Source organism: Bos mutus, chromosome 4 (genome assembly GCF_027580195.1).
Source record: "Bos mutus isolate GX-2022 chromosome 4, NWIPB_WYAK_1.1, whole genome shotgun sequence".
NCBI classification, from domain to species: Eukaryota; Metazoa; Chordata; class Mammalia; order Artiodactyla; family Bovidae; genus Bos; species Bos mutus.
The window spans coordinates 68,385,646-68,403,773 of NC_091620.1; the positions used below are offsets into that span (position 1 = coordinate 68,385,646).

At 39.4% G+C, this 18,128-nt stretch overlaps 1 protein-coding gene and 1 non-coding gene across 3 annotated transcripts in view; both read left to right on the top strand.

Moving 5' to 3' along the window:
- CFTR (CF transmembrane conductance regulator) overlaps window positions 1–2,981 on the top strand; it is a 219,456-nt gene extending 216,475 nt beyond the window's left edge. For both annotated transcript variants that reach the window (XM_070369592.1, XM_070369593.1), the window contains exon 27: window positions 1,268–2,981. In XM_070369592.1, the coding sequence (XP_070225693.1) occupies window positions 1,268–1,468 (201 nt within the window). In that variant the 3' untranslated portion in view covers window positions 1,469–2,981. The remainder of the gene's footprint in view (window positions 1–1,267) is intronic.
- A 14,699-nt stretch (window positions 2,982–17,680) lies between these two features.
- TRNAC-ACA (transfer RNA cysteine (anticodon ACA)) lies at window positions 17,681–17,753 on the top strand. The gene has a single exon. It is a non-coding gene; the product is annotated as a tRNA-Cys (tRNA).
- Window positions 17,754–18,128: the final 375 nt, after the last annotated feature.

The following is an 18,128-nucleotide window of genomic DNA, read 5'->3' on the forward strand; positions in this document are numbered from 1 at the left end:
TCCAGCTTTACTCAAAATACCTACCTGCCCAAGTTTCTCACTTTGATCGGAGCAACAAGGTGAGGTTGGAATTCAGCAAATCTAAAATAACAGCTTATCACTAAGTTACATTAATAAATTAGAATATCTATACTTATTGAGTCTTTTATTTGGGAATTAAGTCATAAAAAAGAGTAAGTCCCAATGCTTTCAGAAACTAAATCTCCCTTGGATGTGATCTAGGCCAGGCCTGGATTGTCTTGCAATCTGATGTATGATTTCAATGCAGTTGGCAAAAGGTTTATTTCATTTTTTAGCCATTATGTGGAGCTCATCTTTGTGCCTCTCAAACCACCTTCTCTTTGTGCTTTCCAAACTGCCACAGATTCTTTCAAGTGATGTGTACAAATTCCTTGGGTTTAGTCAGAAGGAAACTCTGGGGATGATATATCACATCATTTCTATTAAGAATTTTGAGGCTCCTCGAGGTAAATGCTTTTCTTAATGAAGGATAGTTATTACCATTATTATTAATAAGCTTCAAGTGACAAATTAGGGGGCCGACTCACAACCTCTTTGTTCAGCTTGAAGATGTGAAGGAGGCACAGTAAACTCACGCATGTGTGAGTCCCTAAGTCGTGCCTGACTCTTTGCGACCCTATGCGCTGTAGCCCACCAGGCTACTCTGTCCATGGAATTTCTCAGGCAAGCATACTAGGGTGGGTTGCCATTTCCTTCTCCAGGTTATCTTCCTGACCCAGGGATCAAACCTGGGTCTCTATAGCAGGCGGTCTCCTGAATTGCAGGTGAATTCTTTACTGACTGAGCCACCAGGGAAGCCCAAACTCAGGCATACCCTGACCAATTCCAAATTATTAAGCTTTAAATCCACTGTTGAAGACATCCAACTCATTATGGTGCTGTGGACTTACACTCATTTTTAAGATTAATACGTAAGGGATCTAACATAAATAATTCTTGATTTCAAAGCCCACTTAGTTCCTCCAAGTTTCTCTGAAGAAGCACATTGTTTAGTACCGTACCAATTAAAAAAAAAAAAAAATCAGCTTCTAAGTAGAAAATTACAGCTAATATCACAAATGGTAGAAGCTCTATAAAGCAAAAGGACTCAGCAGTGAAATGAACAGTCCCTGGCTGTTCAAACCATGAGCCTCTGGATGCTGTGTTCTTCCTGGCTTTCCTCCTCCTCTGAGCTCGTGCTGCTCTTGCCTTACTGTGGCCCGCCCTGCCTCCTTGTCCAGGATCTCACTAATGGCCACTTCCCTAGGTCATAGAGGAGAACAAGGTGCGGCAGTATGATTCCATCCAGAGGATGCTGAGCGAGAAGAGCCTCTTCCGGCAGGCCATCAGCCCCGCAGACCGCTTGAAGCTCTTGCCCCACCGGAACTCGAGCAGGCAGAGGTCTCGGTCCAACATCGCGGCTCTGAAGGAGGAGACAGAAGAAGAGGTGCAAGAAACAAAGCTTTAGAGAGCAGAACAAACGTTTGCCTGGGACGTTCACACATGGGAGTTGAAGGAAAAAGTTTCTGCCTCAGAAAACAAGGAGGAATGATTTTTTTTGAAAACAGAAGGAAAAATTGGGGTAAGAGGAATTAAGGACGCTCCTTTGGGTCCGGATCCATGGCTTCCTGGCAGTGGTCAAATTGTGTGACAGGTACTTCAAATCCTTGAAGATTTACCACTTGTGTTCACCAGTCAGCCTTTCCTGAAAACTTTTCCCTTTGGTGGTCACTGAAAAAGTGGCTGTAAACGTCAGCCAGATTAATTCTTCAGCTTACTGTTTAGTCAGACTTACTCATTTGTAATAGTAGAGAAGAACTGTAATTATACTATTTAGAGATACAATTAAGTAGTGCTAACTGGAACTTGAGTGGCTTGTATCAGTTTATGTACCTTCTTCTCTACTCTCTCCATGGTATTTAAAAACACAGATATATTGCCTACTAAGGATTCAAACAGTCCTATTTCCAAGCAAGGAATGGAATGCTGTGAGAGGCTCAAGACAGCACATCAAATATGCACCATGCAACATCTAAGTGTCAGGGGACACTAAGATCTTAGTGTCAGGAGACAGAACTTCCCAGTCCTGGAAATCAGGCTTAGTACTGTTCAGCAATACCCAATTCCAAATAATTTAGACAATCAGAAAACATCCCTTAATTGGGCTACGGGCTGTTACAGTCCCATGCAGGGAACAAAGATATAGCTCCCTTGATTTGTCAGTGAACGGTTCTGCTTCCAGAAAGTAGCAAACTTATAAGATGTCTGAACTGAAGGATGGCTGGAAAAATGCTTTAATGCATATTGGTACAGGAAAACCCTTCATAACACAGAAGTTCCAGGTACAGAGTGTGCAGGCAGAAAGACCATGGGCACTCCATGTAGATGTACATGAAATTCAAAGATCTAGGTATAGAGAGGGTGATGTGTGTTTTCAGGCTACCTATGTGCACTTCATGCTGTACATACTGAGCGGGAGAAATAATGGGCACACTGAACACTGAAGAGTCAGTCGTGAATTTTATATTCTTCTGTTTTATAGTTTTGCGATGCAAATGAAATTTTCTCTAGGAAATATTTATTTTAATAATGTTTCAAACATATATAAATGGCTGTATTTTAAGAATGATTATATTATGAATTATATTTGTATAAAAGAATTTTTATATTTGAAATGTTGACTTTTTATGGCACTAGCTATTTTTATGATACATTACATTAAAACTGGGATGGGAGGAAACCTTGGGGGAATATTGAGGGGCTACTGACCAGGGTCTATGTATTATGTTGCTGCACAACCTGTGTGATTCCCAGCCCACATGCTGGTTTCGTCTTAGATGCAGTTCTAAAAAAATGGTACCACAAAATCTGACCACCCCTATCAAGAATACACTGCCTTCTCAACTCCAGACTAACCATTAAGATTGCATTCTATTTATTATGGAAAGGGAATATCATGTGTCAATAAAATCCATGTATTTGTGTGAAACTTGGCTGTTTTCAGGTGTGTTCATTAGTCGTGTCTCATTGATCTCTTACTCAGTCTCTAACGGTCATAGAACACAGAATATTCATCTTTCTTTTAGATACAGCTTCTTGAGAATCCCAAGTGCAGTAAGATAGTCTAAAACGTTATTTCTGTTTTTAAATTGTGGTGAAATATACATAAACTAAAATTTACTACTTTAAAACCATTTCTCAACGTACAGTTCAGTAACTAAGTATGTTCACATTGTTGGAAATCATCATCACGATCCATTCACAGAAATGTTTTCATTTTGCAAAACTGAAGCTCTGTAACCATTAAACCTAACTCCCTATTTATCCTTTCTCTCAGCTCCTGGCAGCTACCATTCTATCTTTGGTCTCTCTGAATTTAACTACTCTGAGCACTTCATATGAGTGGAATCATTAGTATTTGTCATTTTATGGCTGGCTTATTTCACTTACAATGTCTTCAGCAGGGTTTGTCATGTTGTAGCATATGTCAGAATTTTAAAGGCTGATTAATATTCCATTGTAGGTTACTGGGTTGGACAAAAAGAAAAAAACTTTCTTCAGTTTTAAGTAAAAATAAGACACATTTTTTTCATTTTCACCAAGAACTTTATTGAACAGTGTATTAACTGTTTCATTCTATTACCTTCTGCCATTTTTCAGGCAACTTCATTATTCCGTCTTCCCAAAATGTTTTATCTTTTTGAGCAAAGAACTATTCCAGGTGCCTTTTACAGTCTTCCAGAGAATTGAAATTTTTTTTCCGTTAAGAGAATTGAATAAAGACCAAAATAAATGGAAATCTGAAGATACAATGTCTGATGAATACAGTGGATGAATATAGATTCCCAGTCAAGCTGTAAAAGTTTTTGTCTGGTTGTCAAAGAAACATGCAGTCTAGCATCTTCTTCCTGGTAGAAGGGTATGTGTTTTCTGTTGACTAATTCCAGACGCTTTACGTTGAATGCTGCTTTCAGTTTGTCTAATTGGGAGCAGTACCTGTTGGAGTTAATAGTTTTGTTTTCCAAAGGAACTCATTATAGAAGACTCCCCTCCTATCCCTTCTTTGGGATCATCTTCTTTGGATGAAGACTGGCCTTTGTTGTGTTTGGTGGTGGTTCATTTTGCCCCATGATCTCTGCTGTTCCACATTATTGTACAGTATCCATTTTTTCATCCCCCATCACAGATTGTTTTTCAAAGGAATCTTTTGTTACATTTAAGTAGAGAATAGCATATGGAAATATGGGCGAGAAGGTTTTTTCACTTAACTTATGTGAGACCCAAACATCAAAGTGATGAACATAACCAAGCTGGTGCACAAGATTTTCAGTGCTTGATTTGGATATTTTGAGTATGTTGGCTATCTCCTGTGTGCCATAACGTTGATCTCACTGTCTCAATTTGATCACTGTCAGCTTCAACTGGTCTACTCAACTGTGGAGCGTCATCCAACAAGAAATCTCCAGCACAAAACTTCACAAACCAGTTCAGCCATGTTCGACCAGTCACGGCACCATCTCTGTAGACTGTACTAATCTTTCTTTGTGTCTCAGTTGTGTTTTTTACCTTTCTTGGAATAATAAAGCATAATATGCTAAAAATATTGCATTTTTCTTCCATCTTCAATATTAAAATGGCTACTCAAAAATTCACCAATTATAGTAAGTTTTTTTGTTTTTTAAATGCACACTGATAGGACAGCTGAAGCAATACAATCTTAACATTTTTTCAAATGAAGTTAAGGACAACTAAGCATTACTAAAGAGCCAATCTCTAGAAAAACCCAAACAAACTTTTTGGCCAACCCAAAGCATATATATGACATTTTGCTTCTCCATACATTTGTCAATGGAACCTTAGCTTGCTTCCATCTTTTGACTATGTTGGATGAATGCTTTTATGAACATGGTTGTACAAATATCTACTTAACGTCCCCACTTTCATGAATAAAGACACTTCTTAGCTTATTTCTGTTTTAAAATGTAGGCTTATAGAATAAAAATTATGTATAATGTATATATATATTCCATAAGAGTTCATTTATTTCTTTGAAAGTTTATTCAATGAGCAGTAGTTATTTTTACTACTCTCTTGACACGTGAGCAAATCTCATTAAAGAAATAGCATTTCTACACTAGAACCTAGGTGGCTTTCTTTGTCCAAATCCCTGTTGTTCATTGACAAGGCTTTTTGGGGCCCCTTTTCTTCTTTGCAGAGTTTCATTATGAAAGATGCAGTTGCCATTAGGGGATAGATGGGCTGTAGATCCCTACTGAGTCCTGCAGCCTCCAACTCTGTTTTCTTACTGGGAGAAAAAAATTTTATTTTCACATGTGACCCCAAGAAGGCAGTGTCAGAGCATGCTCTATTCTAGTTTTTCAAGTTCAGGTATTTAAATTAATAAACTTTATTTTTTAGTACAGTTTTAAATTCACAGCAAAATTGAGAAGAAAGTACAGAGAGTTCCTGTAATACACACCCCACCTTCTTTAGCCTTCCCCACTCTCAACATACTACACCAGAGTGGTACATTTGTTACAATCAACACAACATTATCACCCAAAATCCAGTGTTTACATTAAGTTTCATTCTTGGTGAACCCTTATTTCTTCTTTCCTCCTTACTAAGCACTGATAACCACTGATCTTTTTATTCTTTCCATAGTTTTGCCTTTTCTTGAATGGTACATAACTGGAATGATATACAGTATGTAGCCTTTTCAGATTGACTTCTCTTACTTAGTAATTGTATTTGTTTTCTCCTTCAGATATAAAAGCCATATCTTCTCATGGCTTGATATTTCATTTGGTAGAGAATAATATTCTATTGTCTAGATCTACCACCATTTACTTATCCATTCACCTAATGAAGGATATCTTGGTTGAGTCCAACTTCTGGCAATTATGAATAAGCATTCCTGTGCAGCTTTTTGTGTGGAAAGAACTTTTCAAGTCCTTTGGGTAAATACTAAGGATCTTGTGGTAAGAGTATATTTTATTTTGTGAGAAACCTTTAAACTGTTTTCCAAAAGGCTATACCATTTTGCATTCCCACCAGTAATGAATAGGAATTCTTGTGTGTCTGAATCCTCACCAACATTTGATGCTGTCAATGTTTGGAAATTTGGCCATTCTAACATATGTATACTTTTATCTTGTTGTTTTAATTTGTATTTTCCTGATGACATATGATGTTGAAAATTTTTCATATGCTTATTTGCCATTTGTATATCTTCTTTGGTATGTTGTCTGTTCAGGTCTTTTGCACATTTTTAAATTGGGTTGTTCATGGGCTCATTGGTGAGTTTTAAGAGTTTTTTGTATACTGTGGATAACAGTCTTTTATCAGATGTGTCTTTGCAAATGTTTACCTTTATTTATTCATTCTCTGATGGTCTTCCTTTTTTCATGTAGATCTGAGTTTCTGGCATGAGTTTCTGAAGAACTTCTTTTAAAGTTTCTTTCAAGGTAGGTCTACTGGCAACAAATCCCTCAGTTTTTGTTTGTATCACACTGTTTTCATTTCTCTTTTATTTTTGTATGTTAATTTTGCAGGGTACTGAATGCTAGGTTTGGTTTTTTTTGTCAATACTTTAAATGATAATATTTCACCCCACTCTTCTTGCCTGCATGGTTTCTGAGCAGTAATTCTTATTCTGAGCACATGTAATTCTTATCTTTTCTCCTTGTAGGTATAGTGTATTTTCCTCTTCTTTCAAGTTGTTTACTCTGTGTTCGATTTTCTGCAGTTTGAATATGATGCGTAGGTGTAGGGTTTTGTGGGGGCATCAATCCTGCTTGGTGTTCACTGAGGTTCCTGGATCTGCCGTTTGGTGTCTGACATCAATTTGGGGGAATTTTTCTGTTGTTATTGCTTCAAATGTTTCTTTTGTTTATTTCTCTCTTTTTTCTCCTGGTATTCCTACTACAGATATATTAGACCTTCTGTAGTTGTCTCTAAGTTCTTGAATATTCAGGGTGTTTTTTCCTCTATGTTTTTCAGTTTGGGAGGTTTCTATTGTATCACCAAGCTGAGAGATCTTATCCCAGCCACGTTCAGTCCATCAATGGCATTGTTCATTTCTATTATATTGTTTTTTATTTCTGCATTTCCTTTTAATTGTTTATTAGAATCTCTACCTTTTTGGTTACATTATCTAATGTTTTTATTCATTCCTGGGCTAATAATTCCTGGCATATCTGACTCTAGTTCTGATACTGTTCAGTCTCTTTAACTTTTTATTTTATTTTTTTTCACCTTTGTGTATGCTTTGTGGTTTTTTGGGATATACTGGGGAGATGCTGAACATGATGTCCTGGGGAGAAGGAGCTTTGGTAAATAGGCTGTTAGATATACAACAGTAATATATAGGGGAAAACAAGAGTTCTGTAGTCCTATGGTTTGGTTTTAGCCTTCTGATGATCCTGTACCCCTGGCCAGTGAACTTCACCAGTGCTTCTTAGCTTTTTGTCCCCTCTCCTTAGTGGTGCAGGATTGCTAGAATGGGTTGGAATTGGGTATTTCTCTTCTTCAGATAGGGGTTTTCAACTCAGTGGTAAAGAATCTGCCTGCCAATGCAGGAGCTACAGGTTCAAACCCTGGGTGAGGAAGATCCCTTTGAGTAGGAAATAGCAACCCCCTCCAATTTGCCTGCTGGTATAATCCTATGGATGCAGGGGCCTGGCAGGCTGCAGTCCTTGGGGTCATAAAGAGTTGGACACAAATGAGTGACTGAGCATGCTGCTGCTGCTGCTAAGTCGCTTCAGTCGTGTCCAACTCTGTGTGACCCCATAGACAGCAGCCCCCTAGCTCCTCCATCCCTGGGATTCTCCAGGCAAGAACACTGGAGTGGGTTGCCATTTCCTTCTCCAATGACTGAGCATGCACGTTTCCCCAGACAGGTTAAGACTCTGATATAGTAGGTTCTTCTGAGGGCACGCCTTGATAAGAAAAACAGAATTCTCTAGTATTTTTCAAAATGATTACCTTCCTCCTCCCCCTGCTGGAAGCAAAAGGGAATTTTAACCTATCTTTATTGTGAGACCCTGTTAATGAGTTTCGGAAGGTAAAACCCATGAAAGTGTGGGTCTCTCTCCTCTGATGACTGAGTCTCCTTGAAGATTTTCTAGGAACTCATCAGTTACAGGTCAGGTTTTCCTATCTCAGCACTGACCCCTAAGGAAATTTCTGCTTGGTAGTTTCTACTTAGGTAAGTTGTGATCCTCTGTATATACCTGTGTGTCTCCAATTTTTTTAAGCTGGTTATACAAGTTTGTTGTTGTTGTTATTGTTAAGTTGCTAAGTCATGTACAGCTTTTTTGAAACCCCATTGACTGTAGCCCTCCAGGCTTATCTGTCCATGAGATTTCCCAGACAAAAGTACTGGAGTGGGTTGCCATTTCCTTCTCCAGGGATCTTCCCGACCCAGGGATCAAACCCACATCTCCTACATTGGCAGGCAGATTCTTTACCACTGAGCTACCAGGGAAGCCCTTATACAAGTTTAATCGATGTCAAATGTAGTTTACAAAGGTAAAGGACAGTACCTTTGTGCGTACTTTGTACAGACACAGCATCATGCCATGGGGCCCACAAGAGGCTCAGAGAGACAACACCTTTCCCTGGGAACAGAAGCTCTAATCCCAGGACAGTTTCTTGGCAGAAGGCTGGGCAACTAGGATCACCCTCATTCACCCTAGACTCAGCCCCTGCTTCAGCAGCAGATTGTCCTGTGACCTTACTTCTCTGACAGATCTAGAGGAGTTGCTGATCTTTCAGTTTGCTCAAATCTTTCTTTATTGTTAGGTTGGAGTTATTGTTGTTCAGTCTCTCAGTCATGTACAACTCCTTGCAACCCCATGGACTGCAGCACACCAGGCTTCCCAGCTCTTCACTGTCTCCCAGAGTTTGCTCAAACTCATGTTCATTGAGTAGGTAATGCCATCCAACCATCTCATCCTCTGTCGTCCCCTTCTCCTCCTGCCCTCAGTCTTTCCCAGCACTGTGGTCTTTTCCAGTGAGTTAGCTCTTCACATCAGGTGGCCAAAGTATTGGAGCTTCAGCTTCAGCATCAGTCCTTCCAATAAACATTCAGGGTTGATTTCCTTTAGGTTTGACTGGTTTGATCTCCTTATTGTCCAAGGAACTCTTAAGAGTCTTCTCTAACACCACAGTTTGAAAGCATCAGTTCCTCATTGGAGTAGCAACTTCAAAGTTCCTTACATACCAGATCTGAAACCAGAAGTCTTTCTAGTTCATTCTGAGTGAAAAACAAACAAAACTTTGCAAAGGTAGAAGCAGTCAAATACAAACAAATGTGACAAAAGAAGTCCTAATTCCGAAGGCCCACTTTAAGAAGAAAAACACTGAAACAAGAGGGAAAATCAGTGTTGTTCACCCACGCTCTGACATAACACTTGGCTTTTTCTCTTCTGTTTCATTCTCAAAATAAATTATTAAAAAATTATTTTGGCCACAGACTACCTACTTTTATCTATTTGTTTTCTATATATAAGTCTGGAGTTCAGGCTTTCGGTTGTCCAAACCTACACCCACTCCCATCTGACTTACACTTTTAAAATTTATTTCTCAGACCTTTCACTTTGTTCTTCCTTATTATGTATGAGAAAAAAACTAAGGCTTGAAATAAGTGCATTTCCTTCCAACAACCGAAGACCTTCCAGGATTGGGTAATTGCAGTGTATTAGAATGAAAGGCTAATAAAACCCCCAATGTAAATATTTTAGTAGTTTGCTAAAGAAAGAACCCTCAAATATTATGTAGAAGACAGTTTAGAATGAGGTTTAAAACGCTCCATATAAAAACCTGTTTGACCTGTTAAAACAGGTGCAGACAATCACAATTCCCTATTAAAAGATATAATGAGAAAAACCTGTAAATTCAAGACAAATGCATTGGCCATGAGAACTCCAAATCAATAGATGGTGAATTATTAGCTACTTCTAGTGTTCAGAGCCAAACAGACCCCAGTCACTTTCTGTCAGTTGACAGGAAACTGGGGAATCAGTATCTATGTACCTTCCCAGGGAAGGGAGACTTCTTGGCAGAAGTTTAGGCTTTATCCTTAATCCATCATAGTTGGACCACTCATTTGCCTTTTGAGATATCACTTCCATTAATTGTAAAATGATGTAGTGCATTAAGAAATGTAGCTAAAATTTTTTAAGTAAATATGCTAATACTGACCTTTAATTTCATGTAGCAAAATGAGTTAATGTAGCAATAATGCTAAATAATTACTTGGATCAAAAGTTAAGACACAGTTCATCAAAGTACAAAATTGATACAGAAAGTACAGATTAACCTTCCACTAGTACTCCCTTGTTGGAGAAGGCAATGGCACCCCACTCCAGTACTCTTGCCTGGAAAATCCCATGGACGGAGGAGCCTGGAAGGCTGCAGTCCATGGGGTCGCTGAGGGTCGGACATGACTGAGCGACTTCACTTTTACTTTTCACTTTCATGCATTGGAGAAGGAAATGGCAACCCACTCCAGTGTTCTTGCCTGGAGAATCCCAGAGATGGGGGAGCCTGGTGGGCTGGCGTCTATGGGGTCGCACAGAGTCGGACATGACTGAAGTGACTTAGCAGCAGTACTCCCTTGTAGAGATTTGGTTCTATTGTTAGGATAACTGCTTTTCCTCAAAAACCCACAAATTCCAGTTACTGAAACGAACACAGACTCACACACTTATTTATTTACATAAATATGTATTAATTCTTTTTCAAATTATATTCCCAATTTGGTTGTTCCAGAATATTGAGCAGATTCTCTGTACTACATTAGGTCCCTGTTGACTATCCATTTTAAATGTAGTGGTCACACACTAATTTAAATGAATCTCTAAGACATTTTCTCCTAAAGACATAGTGAATATTGGAATTTAAGCCTAAATAATTTTGGTGTATAAACAATCCTTCAACTATGTTCTTTCCCATTCACCTTTGACACTGATGGAATAATAGAATGAATAATTTTCAACAGCAATGACAGATGTGCTGATAAACAGAACTAGAGCTGAATTGTATTTTGATTGGCAAATATTGGCACAAATGCTAAAAAAAAAAAAAAAACAAATCTATCTTGCAATTAGCCCCTATGAAATTAAAGTTGTAATTTACCAAAAGTTATAAAGAGTAGGCTTTATTTGTTTTATTTAAAAAAAAAATACAGAGTAGAATGGCGGTTACCAGGGACCAAGATAAATATGGACATGTCAGTCAAAGGATGCAAACTTCCAATAATAAGATGAATAAATCTGGGGGTGTGATGTACAGCATGTTGAATACAGTTCAGTTAACAATACTGTGTTATATACTTGACAGTTGCTAGCATTGGAGAAGGAAATGGCAACCCACTCCAGTGTTCTTGCCTAGAGAATCCCAGGGATGGAGGAGCCTGGTGGGCTGCCGTCTATGGGGTCGCACAGAGTCGGACACGACTGAAGCGACTTAGCAGCAGTAGCAGCAGCAAACTAACACTATGATGGTCATCGTTTTGTAATACATAAGTATATCAAATCAACACCTTAAATGTACACAGTGCTTCATGGCAATTATATCTCAATAAAGCTGGAAATTAGATTAAGTGGTAAAAAAAAAAATAGTTAGCCACAATACATTGCCTGACTATCATGTTTGTCAGAGTTCTGTAAGCTAACAAAAACAAGATGATTTTCAAAACAACCATCTCTTTTCCCTTCTGCCTCTTCAATGACAGCAGATACTAGGGGCTTATTAATATTCTACAGGAAAAGTTGTATAAATCAACTTGTGTTCATAAGTAATCCTCTTGTGGAGAAGAAATCTTTTTTTTTCTTGTCTCATTTAGGGCGGATGCTCCACTGTCCTTGGGGGGACCAAAAAAGCATTAGGGTGTCCTTGAACAGACTAAGCTTCTTTCCTACTAAGGAGACCTCACCAGGCATTGCATTTATACTTAGCAGTGTTGCCTGACTGTTCTCTGGCCATGGAGACACAGAGTAAAATTAAACATCCTAACCAGACATTTGATGATGATTTTACATTATCTCGTCAATTAGGTTTTTAGAAATTTTTAGAAATTTTAAATACCTATAAAAGTAGGCATTTGTTGTTGTTCAGTCGCTCAGTCGTGTCTGACTCTTTACGACCCCATGGACTGCAGCAGCACACCAAGCTTCCCTGTCCTTCACCCTCTACCTGAACTTGCTCAAACTCATGTCCATTGAGTCGATGATGCAATCCAACCATCTCATTCTCTGTCGTCCCCCTTTCCTCCTACCTTCAGTCTTTCCCAGCATTAGAGTCTTTTCTAATGAGTCAGCTCTTCGCATCAGGTGGCTGAAATATTGGAACTTCAGTTTCAGCGTCAGTCCTTCCAATGAATATTCAGGTTTGATTTCCTATAGGATTGACTGGTTTGATCTCCTTGCAGTCCAAGGGACTTTTAAGCTGCTAAGTCACTTCAGTCGTGTCCGACTCTGTGCGACCCCATAGACGCCAGCCCACCAGGCTCCCCCATCCCTGGGATTCTCCAGGCAAGAACACTGGAGTGGGTTGCCATTTCCTTCTCCAGGGACTCTTAAGAGTCTTCTCAAATACTATAGTTCAAGACCATCAATTCTTCAGCATTCAGCCTTCTTTATGGTCCAGCTCTCACATATATACATGACTCCTGGAAAAACCATAGCTTTGACTATACAGACCTTTGTTGGAAAAGTAATGTCTCTGCTGTTTAATATGCTGTCTAGGTTTGTCATAGCTTTCCTTCCAAGGAGCAAGCGTCTTTTAATTTCATGGCTGCAGTCACCATCTCAGTGATGTTAGAGCCCAAGAAAATAAAGTCTGTCACTGTTTCCATTGATTCTCCATCTATTTGTCATGAAGTGATGGGACCAGATGCCATGATTTTCATTTTTTGAATGTTGAAGCCAGCTTTTTCACTTTCCTCTTTCACTTTCATCACGAGGTTCTTTAGTTTCTCTTCTCTTTCTGCCATAAGGGTGGTGTCATCTGCATATCTGAGGTTATCAGTATTTCTCCCAGCAATCTTAATTCCAGCTTGTGCTTCATCCAACCGGGCATTTCTCATGATGTACTCTGCATATAAGTTCAATAAGCAGAGTGACAGTATACTGCCTTGACGTATTTCTTTCCCAATTTGGAACCAGTCCATTGTTCCATGTCCGCTTCTAACTGCTGCTTCTTGACCTGCATGCAGGTTTTGCAGGAGACAGGTCAGGTGGTCTGGTATTCCCATCTCTTTCAGAATTTTCCACAGTTTGTTGTGATCCACACAGTCAAAAGCTTTAGCATAGTCAGTGAAGCAGAAGTACATGTTTTTCTTTTGCTTTTTCTATGATCCAGCAGATGTTGGCAGTTTGATCTCTGGTTCCTCTGCCTTTTCTAAATCCAGATTGAACATCTGGGGCTTCTCAGTTCTGTACTGTTGAAGCTTGGCTTGGAGAATTTTGAACATTACTTTGTTAGCATGTGAAATGAGTGCAGTTATGCGGTAGTTTGAACATTCAGCATTGCCCTTCTGTGAACTGGAATGAAAACTGACCTTTTCCAGTCCTGTGGCCACTGCTGAGTTTTCCAAATTTGCTGGCATATTGAATGCAGCACTTTAACAGTATCGTTTTTTCAGATTTGAAGTAGCTCAACTGGAATTCCATCACTTCCACTAACTTTGATTGTAGTGATGCTTCCTAAGGCCCACTTGACTTCGCACTCCAAGATGTCTGGCTCTAGGTGAGTGATCACACCATCATGGTTATCTGGGTCATGAAGATCTTTTTTGTATAGTTCTTCTGTGTATTCTTGCCACCTCTTCTTAATATCTTCTGTTTCTGTGAGGTTCATACCATTTTTTTCCTTTATTGTGCCATCTTTACATGAAATGTTCCCTTGGTATCTCTAATTTTCTTAAAGAGATCTCTAGTCTTTCCCATTCTATTGTTTTCCTCTATTTCTTTGCATTGTTCACTTAGGAAGACTTTCTTATCTCTCCTTGCTATTTTTTGGAACTCTGCATTCAGACGGGTATATATATTTCCTTTCCTCCTTTGTTTTCCCTTCTCTTACTTTCTCAGCTATTTGTAAGGCCTTCTCAGAGAACCATTTTGCCTTTTTGCATTTCTTTTCCTTGGAGATGGTTTTGATCACCACCCCTTGTACAGTGTTATAAACCTCCATCCATAATTCTTCAGGCACTCAGTTTATCAGATTTACTCCCTTGAATCTATGTCATTTCCACCGTATAATCATAAGGAATTTGATTTAGGTCATATCTGAATGGCCTAGAGGTTTTCCCTACATTCTTCAGTTTAAGTCTGAATTTTGCAATAAGGAGTTCGTGATCTGAGCCAGTCAGCTCCAGGTCTTGTTTTTGCTGACTGTATAGAGTTTCTCCATCTTTGGCCACAAAGAATATAATCCATCTAATTTCGTTGTTGACCATCTGGTGATGTCCATGTGCAGAGTCTTCTCTTGTGCTGTTGGAAGAGTGTGTTTGCTATGACCAGTGCATTCTCTTGGCAAAGCTCTGTTAGCCTTTGTCTGGCTTCATTCTGTACTCCAAGGCCAAACTAGCCTGTTACTCCAGGTATTTCTTGATTTCTTACTTTTGCATTCCAGTCCCCTATAATGAAAAAGACATCTTTTTGGTGTCAGTTCTACAAGGTCTTGTAGGTCTTTATAGAACCATTCAACTTCAGCTTCTTCGGCATTACTGGTTGGGGCATAGACTTGGATTACTGTGATGTTGAATGGTTTGCCTTGGAAATGAACAGAAATTATTTTGGGTTTTTTTGAGATTGCACCCAAACACTGCATTTTGGACTTTTGTTGACTATGAGGGCTACTCCATTTCTTCTAAGGGATTCTTGCCCTCAATAGTAGATATAATGGTCATCTGAATTAAATTTGTCCATTCCTTTCTATTTTAGTTCACTGATTCCTGAAATGTCATTGTTTACTCTTGTCATCTCCTATTTGACCACTTCCAATTTACCCAACATGTACTCATGTTGATCCATGTACCCAACATTCCGGGTTTCTATGCAGTATTGTTCTTAATAGCATCAGACTTTACTTTCAGCACCAGACATATCCACAACTGGGCTTTGTTTCCACTTTGGCTCAGCTTCCTCATTCCTTCTGTAGCTGTTTTTCCACCCTTCTGGGCACCTACCGACCTGAGGAGTTCATCTTTCAGTGTCATGTATTTTTGCCTTTTCATACTGTTCATGGGGTTCTCAAGACAATCCTGAAGTGGTTTTGCCATTCCATCCTCCAGTGGGCCACATTCTGTCAGAACTCTCCACCATGACCCATCTGTCTTGGGTGTCCCTACACGGCATGGCTCATAGTTTCATTTGAGTTAGACAAGGCTGTGATCCATGTGGTCAGTTTGGTTAGTTTCCTGTGATTATGGTTTTCATTCTTTCTGCCCTCTGATGAATAAGGATAAGAGGCTTGTGGAAGCTTCCTGATGGGAGGGACTGGCTCTCGGGAAAAGTGGGTCTTGCTCTGGTGGGCAGTGCCATGCTCAGTAAATCTTTAATCCAATTTTCTGCTGTGGGCTGTGTTCCCTCCCTATAGTTTGGTATATAATATAATAAACTTCACATCCCTGTCACTGAGCTTCAATAGATATCAACTCATTGCCAATCTTATTTTATCTATTCTCCCTTGAATTTCCCTCCTACATAATTTTAAGCAAAACCTAGACATCATACAACTTGAACTGTATCTATCTCTAAAAGGCAAGGATTTCCTCTCTCATTCTTTTTTTTTTAATAAACATATCCCAATACCATTGCAACAACTAAAAAGAATAAAGTCCTTAGCATCACACTTTCCTCATCTATGTCACTAAGTTTGCCCCCAGCAAGTTCCTCTGGCTGCATATCTAGAATCTCTTAAATGGCTATTCGACATTCCCATGGTCAGCTGTTTCTTCCATAACCCTATTTACAAAGTATTGAAATTTCACTTCCATGTTATCACTTTTTGTTGCTGCTACATTTTTCTCTTTTTTGGCCAATGCCCTCTTTTCCATTTTTGTAAAGTGGTATGCGGGTTTATCCCTGAGAGACCAGGAGGCACACCACCACACACTCCACACCGTACTGTTTTCAAGTGTACTGAGTAAGAGTTGCACAGAGGCCTGTTACCAACAGACTTTAAAAGAAGGGGCATGATTGATCACTGAGCATGATGCAAATCTGCAGATATGGAGGGCTGACTGCATTCACTGTACTGTGCCATTTTGTCTTAAGGGACATGAGCAGCCATGGATTTTGGTATCCACAGGGGCTCCTGGAATGGATCCGTGTAGATACTGAGGGATGACTCAAGAGTTGTAGACAGAAGAGCTAGTAGTGATATTTGTATTTTATCCAATTATTCACCATCAATATACTGTGTCAACTGATATTTGAACCATGCTGCTGAGGGACTGTTATTATTGAACTAGACTCTTGTGAAGGAAATTTATTTGTGTCTAAATGGTATAAAAAGGACTGCTGATAGTTTGTCTGAATGAAGATCCAATTAAGGTTTACTTATTGTAATTGGTTCATGTATCTTATGTGTTCCTTTCTAGATTCTCTCTCCATTTTCTTTCTTTTTTTTTTTCATGCAATTTGCTGGTTGGAGAAACCAGGTTGTTTATCTTTTACAGTTTTCCAGAGTCTGGATTTTGCTGTATTCTTCTCTACAGAGTTGTTTAACAAGTTTCTGTACTCCTCCTCATTTCATGTAAACTAGCGGTTAGATCAACAAAGGCTTTAGGCTGGCTCCTAAGCCCTTTTGAAAAACCATAATAGGTTTTGATTTGATTTGTCATACCTGAATGGCCTAGTGGTTTTCCCTACTTCCTTCAATTTAAGTCTGAATTTTGCAATAAGGAGCTCATGATCTGAGCCACAGTCTGCTCCAGGTCTCTTTTTTTCTGACTGTACATAGCTTCTCCATCTTTGGCTGCAAAGAATATAATCAATCTGATTTTGGTATTGACCATCCGATGCTGTCCATGCATAGAGTCCTCTCTTGTGTTGTTGTAAATTCCCTATGATGAAGAGGATATCTTTTTGGTATTAGTTCTAGGTCTTGTAGGCCTTCGTTAGAGCCTTTCAACTTCAGCTTCTTTGAAATTAGTGGTTGGGGCATAGACTTGGATTACTGTGATGTTGAATGGTTTGCCTTGGAAACCAACAGAGATCATTCTGTCATTTTGAGATTGCACCCAAGCACTGTGTTTCAGACTCTTGTTGATTGTGAGGGCAACTCCATTTTTTCTAAGGGATTCTTGTCCACAATAGAATATATAATGGTCATCAGAATGAAATTTGCCCATTCCTATCCACTTTAGTTCACTGATTCCTAAAATGTTGATGTACACTCTTGCCATCTCCTGCTTGACCACATGCAATTTATTTTGATTCATGGACCTAACATTCCAGATTCCTATTAAATATTGTTCTTAATAGCACTAGACTTTACTTTCATCATGAGACACATCCACAGCTGAGAGACATTTCCACTTTGGCCCAGCCTCTTCATTCTTTCTGGAGCTATTTTCCTCTCTTCCCCAGTAGCATATTGGACATCTTCCTACTTGGGAGGCTCATCTTTTGGTGTCATAACGTTTTGCCTTTTATACTGTTCATACTTCCTGATGGCTCAGATGGTAAAGCGTCTGCCTACAATGCAGGAGACCCAGGTTCAATCCCTGGGTTGGGAAGATACCCTGGAGAAGGAAATGGCAACCCACTCCAGTATTCTTGCCTGGAAAATCCCATGGACGGAGGAGCCTGGTTGGCTACTGTCCATGGGGTCGCAAAGAGTTGGACATGACTGACTGAGCAACTTTACTACTTACTTACTGAGGTTTTTGAGGCAAGAATTAAGTGGTTTGCCATTCCTTGTCCAGTGGACCACGTTTTGTCTGAACTCTCCACCATGACCCACTGATCTTGGGTCCCCTGCATGGCATGGCTAGTAGATTCCTTAAGTTACACAAGGCTGTGATCCATGTGATCAGTTTGATTAGCTTTCTGTGATTATGGTTTTCCTTTTGGAGGCTGTGGGATTATGGATCTTGCTTCTTGATGGGAGAG